Source organism: Canis aureus, chromosome 8 (assembly GCF_053574225.1).
Source record: "Canis aureus isolate CA01 chromosome 8, VMU_Caureus_v.1.0, whole genome shotgun sequence".
NCBI lineage: Eukaryota > Metazoa > Chordata > Mammalia > Carnivora > Canidae > Canis > Canis aureus.
The window spans coordinates 28109641-28123106 of NC_135618.1; the positions used below are offsets into that span (position 1 = coordinate 28109641).

Sequence of the window (13466 nt, forward strand, 5' to 3'; positions counted from 1 at the left end):
AGTTTTCATGTGTTATTTAGGGGGATTATAACACAAGTCAGATTAGGTCTGAGCACATCGTTACCTATGCTTTGAGTATGGGTCCCTGGCCTGAGGAATGAAGGTTTATGTAGCTCCAATTCACAGTGGTAGTAACATGAGAAGATGGGATAGCAGGTCTGGTGCTTGGTAGTAACCACCAACTACCAAAATTGAAGAGGCATATCATTCACTGAGCAGCTACTATGGTCAGGAGCCTTGTTAGGTGCTTAGTTTGGATATGATGATTAATGGAATTAACACAAAAAGTGTGCATCTTTACCCATGTTTGGGTTGGTTGCTTGAGGTTAGAGAGGTTAAATCTCTCCCCAGGGGGATGAGTTAGAACAGAGCTGATACAACCAGTGCTATTCAGTCTGTGCTCTGCTTACTGTGGATATCCTCTAATAACTCAGTGGAAGATTCTTCAAGATTTCTAATCTTTTATTCACTATTGTTTCCCTTGAAACTCTTAAGAAATGGCTTTATATTGCTTAAAATTAATTTCAAACAGATTTATATATGATTCTTAAGAAATCATAAGGGGCAGGAGGAATAAGTTGGCATATATTTTGCACATAAATAGGCAAAAAAAGTGAGAGAATCTCCATTACACATTTTAGAAGGCTATTCCAATATGATTTTTGTGGGGTTTTTTTTTAATGCTTAGAAATATGGAATTCAGTTTCCCCTAATGGCATCATGGTATCATCATCAAACATTTTTTGACCCTGAGTGGATGTAGCACCACCTTCTGATTTAAAGCAATTTGCTGTAAATGAAATTCAAGATGAAACAAAATGACTAACATGGGTTTCTTGTTGGTTCTAGGATTTATTTTAGAAACTAAATGAGTACTAATACGCATTTGGGAGGGTTCTCTCTTTTGCCAATTTAATATTTTTACTGATTCCGTAAGAGCCACTTTTGGTCTTTGCTTAAATGTGTGAACCTGGTGATGCCTGAGCATTTGTCTTTGATTTCCTTAGGTTGGATGATATGAAAGGGCACCCAAGAGCAGTGTCCCAGCCTTTCAGGTACTGTTAATGTGGTGAATTTCCAGTAGCTAGTAAATAAATGCTACCCTTTAGATATATTTCCCAACCTTTACTAGTGAAGACAAATTGCACATAACTTTTCCCTTTTAAAAAGTCCCTTCCTTTCTGTTTGTCTGCTTGTTTTCTGTCTGCTTGTTTTTGTCTGTCTGTCTGCTTGTTACAATGCACTGTATTTTTTTAAATTTAAATTCAGTTTGCCACCATATAGTATAATACCCAGTGCTCATCCAAAACACTGTATTTTTAATGCTCACCATGAAGGGGATTTTTGTTTTCTTGAGGCACCCATAGGTTTGGCTGCAGTAGGGATGTCAATGTAGTCTGTGCTTTCAGCATGGTGCAGGGTCTCTAAGCAACTTGCCCTGCAACATGTCTTTCAATCCAGTGACAGATTTTGCTTTGAGTTTTTAACATTTCTGTTAGTCCTCTTTTCCCCTAGGTTTACATGTACTACTTCTTTACTTTTGAGTTTTATTTCCTTCCCCCCCCCCCCCACATCCTCCATTTGAAGAGGAAACATTTGAAGAGGAAAAATGTCCCCCACATAGTCCCAGGGTGGTTTCAAGGTACCAGTGGTACCAGAGTGCATTGTAGGGCTTGGTGAGAGCCTTGGACATGTTTGCCAAGACTGTTGATGAGAGGGAGGCAGCCCGGGTGGTTCAGTGGTTTAGCACTGCCTTCAACCCAGGGCCTGATCCTGGACACCTGGGATCGAATCCCATGTCGGGCTCCCTGCGTGGAGCCTGCTTCTTCCTCTGCCTGTGTCTCTGCCTCTCTCTCTCTCTTTGTGTGTCTATCATGAATAAATAAATTTCAAAAAAATCTTTAAAAATAAAAAGACTGTTGATGAGATAAAGGTGAAAAGCTGATTCACCCCTCACCTCTGGTTCTCATTCAGCCCAAGAATCTAGGGTTGTTTGGTGTGGGTGGTTTTGACAGAACTCCAGAAACTTGCTGTTTCCTTGTACTATTTTTCCCATTCTTGTTTTAGAGGTAAACCATGTATTTAAGATGTTGTTTGAGGGGAGGAAGGTGAAGGAAAAAGTCTACAGGTAAATAAGCTTTTCTAGAGCAGATAGGAAAACAAGGTCCATGCACCTGGGTGGTTCAGTCGGTTAAGCAGCTGCCTTCAGCTCAGGTCATGATCTGGGGGTCCCAGGATCAAGTCCTGCATCGGGTTCCCTACTCAGCAGGGAGTCTTCTTCTCCCTCTCCCTATGCCCCTTCCCCCACTCATGCTTTCTCTCTTTCTTTATCTCTCAAATAAATAAAATCTTTTTTTGAAAAGGGGGAAAAGAAAGAAAACAAGGTCCTAGTACATTAAATGGTTTGTTCAAGTTAAAATAGGTTTGATATTAAAAGCATGCCTGGGCCCTGGCTGTCCAGATTTGAGTCAGTTTTCTCTGTCCACTCAGCAGACATTTATTGAACATCCTGTCTGAGTCTGGCACTGGACTAACCATCAGGAATTGAAATGAGAGATAGTTCTTTGCCCCCAGTGGAGCTTATATCAAGGGAAATAGACAAATACCAGACAATGAAATATGATGCGTAAGGACTATGAGAATGTGTGATAGAACAGGATGCTTACCCTGCCTGGGAATTCAGTAAAGGCTTGCTGTATAGGGGACCAGCTGGTTGGATCATCAAAGGATAAACAATAGGAATGAGGCAGATGGAGGTGGAAGAGAAGTAGAGAGAGAAGATGCCCTGGCAGGAAAAACGGCATATGCAAGCTGGACATAGGTGTGAACGCAGTCCATTCAAGGAATTCAGAACATTTCATGTAGAGGTGTCTAGTGGGAAGGCATGGATAGAAAGGACCTGCTCACAAAGGCGAATGCCAGACTTTGGAGAGTTTCATAAATAAAGCCAAGGAACTTAGGCTTTCTGGGCACTGAGGAAAGATTAAATGGATTAAACAGTGGAGCGACATAATTAAATATTTTAGATTCCAGCAGAGACTATTCAGAATTTGAATATTAAGGAATAAGATGAAAAGATGTTGCTAGTAATCAAGAGTAGGGAGTAGTGATGGCCTCACCCAGGGCAGTTTCAGAGTGGGAAGAAGAGGACAGATTTAAAATATAAAGAAGTGGAATCTTAGGTCTTGCAAAGAATGAATGATGCCATCAAGAAGGGAAGTGACCGAGCATGGCAAGATCATGGTTAAGACAGGACTCTGGAGCCTGGATTTGAATCCCAGCTCTGTCACCAGCTCCCTGAGTGACTTTGGATGGGGAGTTTCCCCCTCGTGGCTTCATTTCATTACTTGCAAAGTGGGGATTGCAGTCCTAGCTACCTCATAGGGTTGCTGTGAGGATGAGCTGAATGACCATCGATGAGGTTCTTAGAAGAGCGTCTGGTACCGAGCAAGTGCTCTGTCAGTGTTGACCGCTGCTACCATCACTGTTATCATGACCTGCTATGATCTCTTTACTTATTTCACCATGTTAGCAGACTGCTGAATGTTAAGATGACAGAGCTTTCGTGTGACATTTTGCTCCTTTTTCTCCACAAAGAGTGACTTCGTCCCCTCAAGGATCTGTATCTACTTTGAAGACCTCAAAAGTGGCTTTGTCTCCTTCAGCAACGGCCAAGAGGATAAACAGAAGCTCTTTGTCCTCAGGTGCCAGTGTCAGAAGGTAATTTTTACCCTACTTCTCAGATACTGGGGCAGGGGGTGTAAAGGGCATCTGGAGCAGACGATGAGTTTGGCTGAAGTTTGTCAGAGGAGGGGGTTAGGGAGAGGAGGAGAAATCACAGAGGGCTCTGTGACCCTCTGGAGCTTTTGTTACTGTCTCACATTGTGGGGGGCAAGGTCGTGGAGGGAATGCTGTATGGCATCCCTTTCTATAGCAAAGGTCCAGCTTGCCTAACATGATCAAGAAATTGGAGTTCCATGGCACACGCTGATGACAGGTGGTATTATCATTTCTCCTTGGATGCGTATGGGCAGAACTAAGATGGGTAAGGATGTTTGAATGAGTATGTGTAAGTTAAATCTTACACACAGGTCTACTTTTTACTCTCCCATTTTCATTTACTCTCTACCTCAGGGCACATAGAGCCCCCAGATGTTCTATCTCAGCATCTCTGGTCAGAGTGGTTAAGCTAGCTTCTTGGGTCTTAATTAACTGCTTAGGAGGTTAACATGTGTAACTCAAGGCCACATATTATATCACCAAGAGCGATAAAGAAACCATTCTGTCGCCATTTGCATTGATCAGATTGTCTGCATCCCATTCCCCTCATGTCCTAATTATGTGTTTTCGAAACATGAACTCTGCATGAATATACATTGTTGTCTATGTCCCCCTCCCCCCAACCTGTGTTTTCCATTCAGCTTTTCCATAAACTCCCGGCTAGCCAGTTCTCTAGGGAACTTGAACGCTGCAACAGAGGAGCCAGAGAACAAAAAGGCCTCCTCGTCCTCTAAGACGGGTTTCATAGCCAGCCCGTTCACCAACCTCTTGAACGGCAGCTCCCAAACACCTGCCAGAAATTACCCTGAGCTCAACAACAACCAGTACAGCAGAAGCAACAGCAGCAGTGGGAGCTCCCTGAGCAGCCAGCCGAACCCCCAGAGCATCAAGACGGAGGAGCACCCCACCATCCTCCGACCCTCCTACACCGGCCTCTCTTCTTCCTCAGCGAGATTCCTGAGCCGTTCAATCCCCGTAAGTTCGCAGACACCACCTCTTGGTCCTCAGAACCCTGAACGCAACTTCTGTGCCTTGCCTTCCCAGCCAAGGCTGCCACCAAAGAAATTTAATAGCGCCAAGGAAGCCTTCTGAGCGATGCCTTCCCTCTGTGCTGTGAAACTGTCTATGCACGTACATTCTGCGGGCTCCTCTTCAAGTAAATGCCAAGTTTCAACTTGGGGGTTTCTTCCTTCCTTCTTTTCTCCTCCTCCTCCCACTCCTTTTTAGGTGATTTCTCTTCGAAGGGAAACAGCTTTCATTCCCTTCATCACGGACACTGTTGACTCCAGTTACTTTTCAGTTAAGTTTTCAAATCCCTTTGAATATCTGGTGCAAAGCCAGGAGCTGATTCATACGAGAGACAGTCTATGCTTGGTTGTGGTGGTGTGAGGAACCACCGCTCTTCCACTTCATACAGGATTGAACAAAATTTGGAGTATTTAAATGTGGAAGGTGCTGAATGAACAGGATCTTCTTAGAAGTAACCATTAGGCCCCTGGGTACGTCACCCCTGCAGGGAACTGCCCCAGAATTAACAAAATGGCAAACCGAAGGTGTTGATAAGGAAGGCTTCTAGGGTGGGGTCTGGGCTGGAGGGGCAGAGGAAGGCAGAGTATCAGGAAGATGTTTAGAATTAGCCATCACTCTTCTAGAGACAGGATGAAAGAGCGCAAAACACATTTTACCCTTGAGCTCAGTATTTAGTGTTGCCAAGCCCCACTTTTAAACAGAAATCCCTGTTAGGTAAAATCTGTTGGTTCACCCCCTGCTATGAATCACTTTAATCACATATTTTGATTGCCTCAAAGGGAACTGAGATCTCTGAGAATGTGAGTCTTGATGTGAGAGAACAGGGACAAAATAGGAAGGAGAAATCAATCTCATAGGTCAAAGAAACGTGAATTGGAGTGATTCCAGTCAGGGTGCAAGCCAGCTCCAGTGTCCTGGGAAGGCTGGGACCTGGGACTTCTTCATGCCTGATACTCTTCAAACATCTCAGCTGATGTCCAGGAAGAGTCTGATTTCTGCAGGGGAGAAAGGGGAGGAGAACTGCTGGTGGCAGTGTGCCTTTCTTGGGGAACAATAGCCCCATGGAAATAGTTAAGGAGACCCACTTTCCTTAGATGGTAGTTAGGGACCACCTCTTCTAATGGGAGGATGCAGTGCCTGTGTGTGCGCATGCCCCTGTGTGTGTGTTGATAGGACTCATCACCATACCCATCCCTACCCCAGACTCTTTTCAAAGTTTTTTTTCCCCGCTCTTCTATCCACACAGTGTCCTTTCTGGCACATGTAGTTGGCCCTTGAGCAACGCAGATTTGAACCGCATGAGTCCACTTATACACTGATTTCTTTCAATAAATGCAGTACAGTGTGTTTCCTCTTCCAAATGATTTTCCAAATAATATTTCATTTTTTCTACTTTACTTTATTGTAAGAATACAGTATATAATACGTATAACATGTTAATTGACTGTTGATGTCCTTGCTAAGGCCACCAGTGGGCTATTAGTAGTTAAGTTTTGGGGGGAGTCAAAAGTTATATGCAGATTTTTAACTGCGTGGCCCCACGCAGTTAAATCTTATGGGCACCCCCAACCCATGCATTGTTCAAGGCTCACTTGTATAATTTTCCCCATAAGATTTTATTGCCCTTGATGTTTTTCTACATTATTTTAGATTCCTGTATAGATCAGGGCCCCAAGCAATGGCCAGTGCACTCCACCCCTTAGTGCCTCTGATCCCACTATATTATGGGTATAGGTGTATCAGTAAACTTAAATCTCAGTAACCAGGGGGTTAGATGGAAAATAATAGAATTTACCTTTTCATAACAAGGTTTAAAGTCCTGTGCTTCCTACCAGGAGTTGAATTGTCACATCGTGGGTCAGCCCATTTTTAGACCAGAGTATGAAATCTCTTCGTTTTCAAAAAAAGTGTTACACATATAGGTATATAGATAATTATATAAATATCTCGCTGATTTCATGGCTAAAGAGTTAGTATAATCTACACTTGCAGCTGAGTACCAGAGGTGTTAGGAACTTAATAGAGAATAACATTCTACTTTTTCTGGATCTCAGTTTTCCTCTTGGCTGGTTCAAATATGGGGGTATTCGTTAGGTGATTGTTGATCTCCCCATATTTATATAACTTAGTTTTTGGTGTCATTCCATATTTTGTTATTTGTCTTCAAATCTCCTCCTTCTCCTCATCCCTCTCCTGGCCTGAATGGAGTGATTTTCCAATAATTAAATTTAAAGTAATAGTCTATGTGGGCAGCTGCTGCTGTTCCCCTCTTCTGTCTCTTAAATTTGTCATCTTATTGTAAAGAGGAGCATTTATAAATAGAATTGCCAGCACGACAACATTTTCCTCCTTCTCACCCTCCCGGGAAGTAAGAAGTAGCAGGTCTCTTAGAGCTGACTCTCGCTCCTTTGTCTTTACCTAGAAAACCTCTGTGGGAAGGATGGCTCCCAAGTCCTGCCCCTGCTAGCTTGCTGGTAGAAAGTCTAAATTAAGATGGAGATTCCCATTTTATGTGGAAGAAAGCAGGAGGTGGGGAATTGTTTTCCTTGGTGGGTCCAATACAGCTTTTCTAACTGTGGGTCTCTGGTCTAAATAATGGTGGTGGTCTTTCCAGAGCTTCCTAAGATGTGAGGGGGAAGGCCCCTCAAGAACTAGGAATAAATCGCTCAACAGAAATGGTTTCAAATCCTTGGGTAGGAAATGAAGTCTGTGTGGCAATATCCTCCCAGCACCTTTAAGAAAGACCCAGAAACTCCTAGGGACTGAGGGTGACGTGTGTTTAGAGGGAGTCTAATATTTTAGAAGCTGCAATTAGCATCTCTTTTGAAAGCTGCAATTGCTCTCTCACTTTATGCAGCAGTTCAGCCCCCAGAAAAATGTAAAAATGATTTCCTTGTTCTGTCATTAAACGCTTTAACACAGAAAACAAGAGCAAATGTTAAGGAGTTCTTAGGGTTGTGACAGAATGCGGAGAAAGAATCAGATTTTATTTTTATTTATATGGCCACTTCTGTGAGTCTCGGGGTTTCTATTGCCCAGGCCAGCGCATAGGGTTTCATTTTTATTAACCCACTTATTGTTAGAAAAAAAAGTCAGTTTTCCCTCCCTGACATTCTAGAGGAGTTTTCAAATGCTTAAGAAATGAGGGACGTGTGATTATGGTGTGGGTGGGGTGGAAGTATTTTATTAAGTTCAAATTACCTGAGGTATCTGTCTTGAATATTTGCTCTGTTTTATTTTTAAGAGACTTACCATTGAATTGCTATTCATCTCCACTGTCCTTACCTGACCTCTGAAGTCTGGGGTTGGTCGTGATGCCTTTCCCATAAACTCTTCTATGCCCTGCCGTGGTCTTAATCAGTAGTCTTCTCACTCTGCACTTTAATCATCTGTTCACTTACCTGTATCCCTCACCAGATTGTCATCTCCCTAAAGGTAGGGACTATACCTGTTTTCTGCGCCACAGTCATATACTCTGTGACTAGCATACAGTAGGCACTCATTAAGTATCTCTTGAATGGGTACATGAATGGTTGGGTGTTTAAATGACTGGATGGGATAAGAGCTATTGCCCCTATTTTAAAGATGAAGAACTTAAGGGTTTGAGTGGTTAAATATTTTGGCCTAGGCCTAGATTGTACCACAAATAAGTAGCAGAGGCATAATTTGCACCTGCGTCCATTTGACTCCAAAAAAACATACGCTTTTGATTATATTATGTCATTCATATATTGTGGTAGGTGTTTAAAATACCAGGATAGCTAAGGTATATCTCATCTTTGCAGAAGGGGTCAAGGAAGGATGTGAGGAAGGGGTAACACTTTAGTCGGGCTTTGGAGGGTGAATGGGAGCCTGCTGGGAGTCTAGTGATGAAAATAGTAGGAAGTGGAGAAATAGTCATTGCAGGCAATGGGAACCATAAGAACAGAAGCGCAGCCTTGTGCTATAGGCAAACTTTTATGTACTGAAGACAGATAGACCTAGGTTCAAATTTTATCTAATTCCTTGTAGTGACTACTTTGGAAAATTATTTAATCTCTCTGAGCCTCAGTAAAATGAGAATAATAATAATAATTAGGGGGCAGATCTAGGTTATGTGCACTCTGCAGCTTAATACAATTTGATGGGGCCCATGAGAGATAAATAATGCAAAATATTACATTTTATATAAATTTGATATAGAGCTGTGTACTTTGAAAGGAGTTAGTGTTACTCTGGGGCCTTGGAGCTTATGTGGTAATGATCCCAATATCTTTGTAATAGGGTGGTTGTGATGATTAACTGAGATCAGATGAAGTAGTTTACACAGTTGCATACAGATGGTGCTGAATAATTGTTAGCTATTATTGTTTTTAAGAGCAGTGAGTGTCCCAGTGTAGCTAAAGACAGGGGAGGTTACTGTAGATGAGGCTATAAAGTTAAGCTGAAGCCAAACTGGGAGGTGCAGTTCAGATTCCAAACTCGGAATCTTGTCAGCAGAGTGACTTGATCAGATCTGTTTTGATGAAGATAATCCTAGCAGTCTGTGCATGACAGCTCTTGGTAAAAACCCTGAAGGCATGGAGACTAGTCTGAGCCCTATCTGCGTCCTCCGTCTCTACCTCTCAGCAGGTGTCCTTGGTTAAACGCTATGCTTATTTTATCAATTATTTCATGTTTTACTACCCATAGTAGTATTGATGCTATTAAGTAATCATGAATGACCAACAGATCCACTATATATTTATTAATTTTTATTTTTAAAAATTTTATTTACTTATTCATGAGAGACACACAGAGAGAGTTAGAGGGTTCTAGAAGCAGGCTCCTTAGAGAGTTCTAGAAGCAGGCTCCCTGAGGGGAGCCTGATGTGTGATTCAGTCCTGGGACTCTAGGATCACTACCCGAGCCAAAGGCAGATGCTCGACCACTGAGCCACCCAGGCGCCCTATTATTAATTTTTAAATGATGTATTTATTTTTGCAAATGGAAACTTAACTACCCAAAGAAAAATTATAGTCCTTAGTAAACATCTTTTTTTACAACAATTGAGCTTTTTGAGGAGTTGTAAAAATAATGTGCTTTGCCATAAAATAAATATATTAATATATATAATATATATATCTAAAATATATATACATATATATTATATATGTATATAGAGAGTCAGATTGGTTACAAATAATTTTTTGTCACTTCAGTGTCACAGGTCACATTAATCTTTGCTATATGGAGTAGCCTTTTAGAATAAGCTTTTGTTGTATTGATCTGTAGGGTATATACAAATAAATAAGCTGCTCTATAATGAGGTTCTTCTGAAAGCTGCTTTGGGCATCACCTATTAAAATCTTTTTGGTGATTTTATTACTATGCTACTAAGCAGTAACTTCTGTTAAGCTTTGTTACTCACTCTTACGTATTGGTCTCCAGACATTTCCAGAGATATTCTCACGGTGATGTTGCCGGTTATGTTGGTGAGGCCATTCATTGTCTCTTAGAATTTTCCCATTTCCCTCTATTCTGCTGCTTTCTCATATTTGTTATTGTTGTAGCCTCATTGATCTTCCTATAACTCAGTCTCTTAATTAATTCATACTGTAAGTAGGGGCACAAGGTCTATCTGTAAAGGGCCTCATAGTTAATCTTTTGGCTTTGTAGTCCGAATTCTTCAACTCGATACATAAACAAATGGTGTGGTTGTGTTTCAGTGAAACTTTATTGACAGAAGCAGGTGGTGGGCTGGATTTGACCCCTGGGCTGTGGTTTGCTAAGTCCACTTTAAAGCCTGGCCAGCAAAAAAAAAAAAAAAAAAAAAAGCCTGGCCAGCTAAGATATACCAATCTCAGCATGTTACTCACCTGTTCAAAAGTGACCAGGATCCCCTAGTGCTAGAACGTTAATCCTGAATGCCTCTGTTGAGCTTTCAGCTGTCTATCAGCGGTCCCCTTATTGTATCTTTGTACCTCATTGACCTTGCTTGCTCCTGGACTTCCATTCCCTTGTCCTCTTTCCCCAGATTGTTCTCATTACAGCCCACCTCTTGGCCTTTGGAAAGGGAGAAACAGACTCCCTTGAGCAGGGGAGTCCAATGTGGGACTCGATCCCAGGACTGTGGGATCATGACTTGAGCCAAAGGCAGAAATCGACTGAGCCACCCAGGCACCCCTGGAAAGCCCTTTCTTGAAAGCCCCCTGCCCTCTTCACCAATATCTCATTTTAAAAGAGATATGCTACCTTCCATCTACTCTCTGAAGCTTTCCTCAAGAAATTGAACCCATGGAATGTTTTCCTTTTTAACCTCTATTCCTAGGCATGATGCATAGTTAGCACTTTATGTACTGTTACTATTATATACCCGAGCATCTGTATTTGTTACTTACATGTTGTCTATATATATGAGACTGGTCTCCAACTTTTAAACTTTCTTTGTGTGTCAGCCTACAAAGTTTCATAGAGTTCTAGGTTTCTTTCTATTTTTTTTTAACATTGTATTTATTTATTCATGAGAGACACAGAGAGGGAGAGGCAGAGACACAGGCAGAGGGAGAAGCAGGCTCCATGCAGGGAGCCCCATGTGGGACTCAATCCCAGGACCGCAGGATCATGCCCTGGGCCAAAGGCAGATGCTCAACCACTGAGCCACCCAGGCTGCCCTATTTTATGGTTTCTAACATAGTACTAGACAGAAAGGAATTTTATTTATTTATTTATTTATTTATTTATTTATTTATTCATTCATTCATTCATTCATTCATTCATTCATTCATTCATGACAGACACAGAGAGGGAGAGAAAGGGAGAGACACAGGCAGAGGGAGAAGCAGGCTCCGTGCAGGGAGCCCGATGTGGGACTCGATATGGGGACTCCGGGATCACACCCTGGGCTGAAGGCGGTGCTAAACCACTGAGTCACCGGGGCTGCCTGACAGAAAGGAATTTAAAATGTTCCTTTGGTTTACAGTTGAGAGGAAAATTGAAATGAAGTAGTGTGTATATGTGCTGTTTTACCCTAGCGTTCTTATGCCACAGTTGAAACTGCCTTGAATGCAGTTCCCTGTGTGATGGGGTGCAGCCGTGTTTACACTCAGCTGGTTAGTGTGCTCTTTGGTTGTGAAGACTGTAGATGAGTTCTTCATTGTAAATTTATTTATTTTTTTGGTAATCATAAGGCAGTTTTATTTTTGTCTCCAATATTATTTCTGTCCCTTTACACTTACATTATTGTTGGCTCTAGTTCTTTACCGAAGTGTAGTTGACATACAATGTTATATTAGTTTCAGTTATACAACAGTGATTCAACATCTCTATACGTTCTACTGTGTTCTTCTGTGTTCGCCACAAGTGTAGCTACCATCTGTCACCATACGATGCTATTACAGCACCATCAACTCTATTCCTATGCTGTGCTTTAAAAAAAAAAAAAAGATTTTATTTATTTATTCATGAGAGACACAGAGAGAGGCAGAGACGCAGGCATAGGGAGAGGCAAGACTTCCGAGGGGAGCCCAATGCAGGACTTGATCCCAGGACCCCGGAATCACCCTGAGCCGAAGGCAGATGCTCAACCACTGAGGCACCCGGGTGCCTTCTATGCTGTCCTTTTCATCCCTGTGACTTACTCATTCTATAACTGGAAGCCTGTATCTCCCACTCAGCTTTACCCATTTTGCCCACCCCCCACTCCATGTACTCTGGCAAACACCAGTTTGTTCTCTTTCTTTATCTCAAATTTGACCAGTGCCAGCCAGAACAACCTTGGTAGCCTAATGAATAAGTTAAGTTCTGTGTTCTGGCATTAGGGGAAAAAAAAAAAAAAAAATATATATATATATATATATGTCTCTGTGTGTGTGTGTGTATTTATCTATTTATGGAATTACTGATTCTTAAAGTATGATTTGGAATAAGATCAAAATATTAGATCCAGCTTGGTAAAATCCCTAGTGAGGTGAAAATCTGAGTCATTGGCATGTGCATTAAACTTGCTACATTTTTACCTTGGAGTAATGTTTGTGTGACAGTGATGATCTACTTATTGATTGTTTGAACATCCATTCCCAATAAAATGCTTCCATTTCCAATGGGATGTTAATAGCTTTTCTTGATTTAAACTTGATATCTTTCCCCTCTGCCTGTTCTCCATTTTAAAAACTGTCATCCTGTCCTGATTTTAAATATATTGAATCACAAAGATTAATCAAGTATTCTATTTAATACCAAGGATTAGTACTATCTGTGTAACCCTGTATGTTTAAGTTGCTGTGGTTTCCCCCCTCTCCTCTCTTTGTTGTTGCACTCCTTTAAATTTGATGGAATTTTCAGCTAAGAGATGTTAATAATATCAAGAACGTGAGCTCCGTCTTTGAACCGCGTCTTTGATATTTATTCAGCATTGGTATTTTGTCTCCTTTCCAAGGGGACTAGAGAATGTTTCTTGACAAAGCATCAGATTGTTTTGAGGTCAGCGTGGTTTGGATGGTGCCTTTAAATTTACGTGTCAGCTGTTAGGTACGCACAGTGTTTGCAGATAGAGCTAACGGTAATTTCAGTTTCCAGGGTTAAATAGTGGTTTACATTAATTTACTGTACAAGCCTATCAGCTGTATTTGACTCTCCATTTGAAAGGACTCTTTCAAATACAGAACTTGCCTTAATCTCAATGACATCAGAGTTACTAA

General features: G+C 41.6%; 1 protein-coding gene across 12 annotated transcripts in view; it reads left to right on the forward strand.

Annotated features, from left to right (window-relative positions):
* CDC14A (cell division cycle 14A) overlaps positions 1–13466 on the forward strand; it is a 250286-nt gene that overhangs the window by 160137 nt on the left and 76683 nt on the right. For 5 of the 12 annotated variants that reach the window (XR_013384557.1, XM_077905608.1, XM_077905612.1 and 2 more), the window contains exons 13-15: positions 1008–1055; positions 3598–3720; positions 4422–4755. Coding sequence is in view for 11 of the 12 variants with exons in the window: in XM_077905608.1 (XP_077761734.1) it covers positions 1008–1055; positions 3598–3720; positions 4422–4755 (505 nt within the window). In the remaining variant the exon portion in view is untranslated. Of the gene's footprint in view, positions 1–1007; positions 1056–3597; positions 3721–4421; positions 4955–13466 lie in introns of those variants that run through there. The other 7 variants (XM_077905614.1, XM_077905615.1, XM_077905607.1 and 4 more) reach the window with 3 other exon arrangements.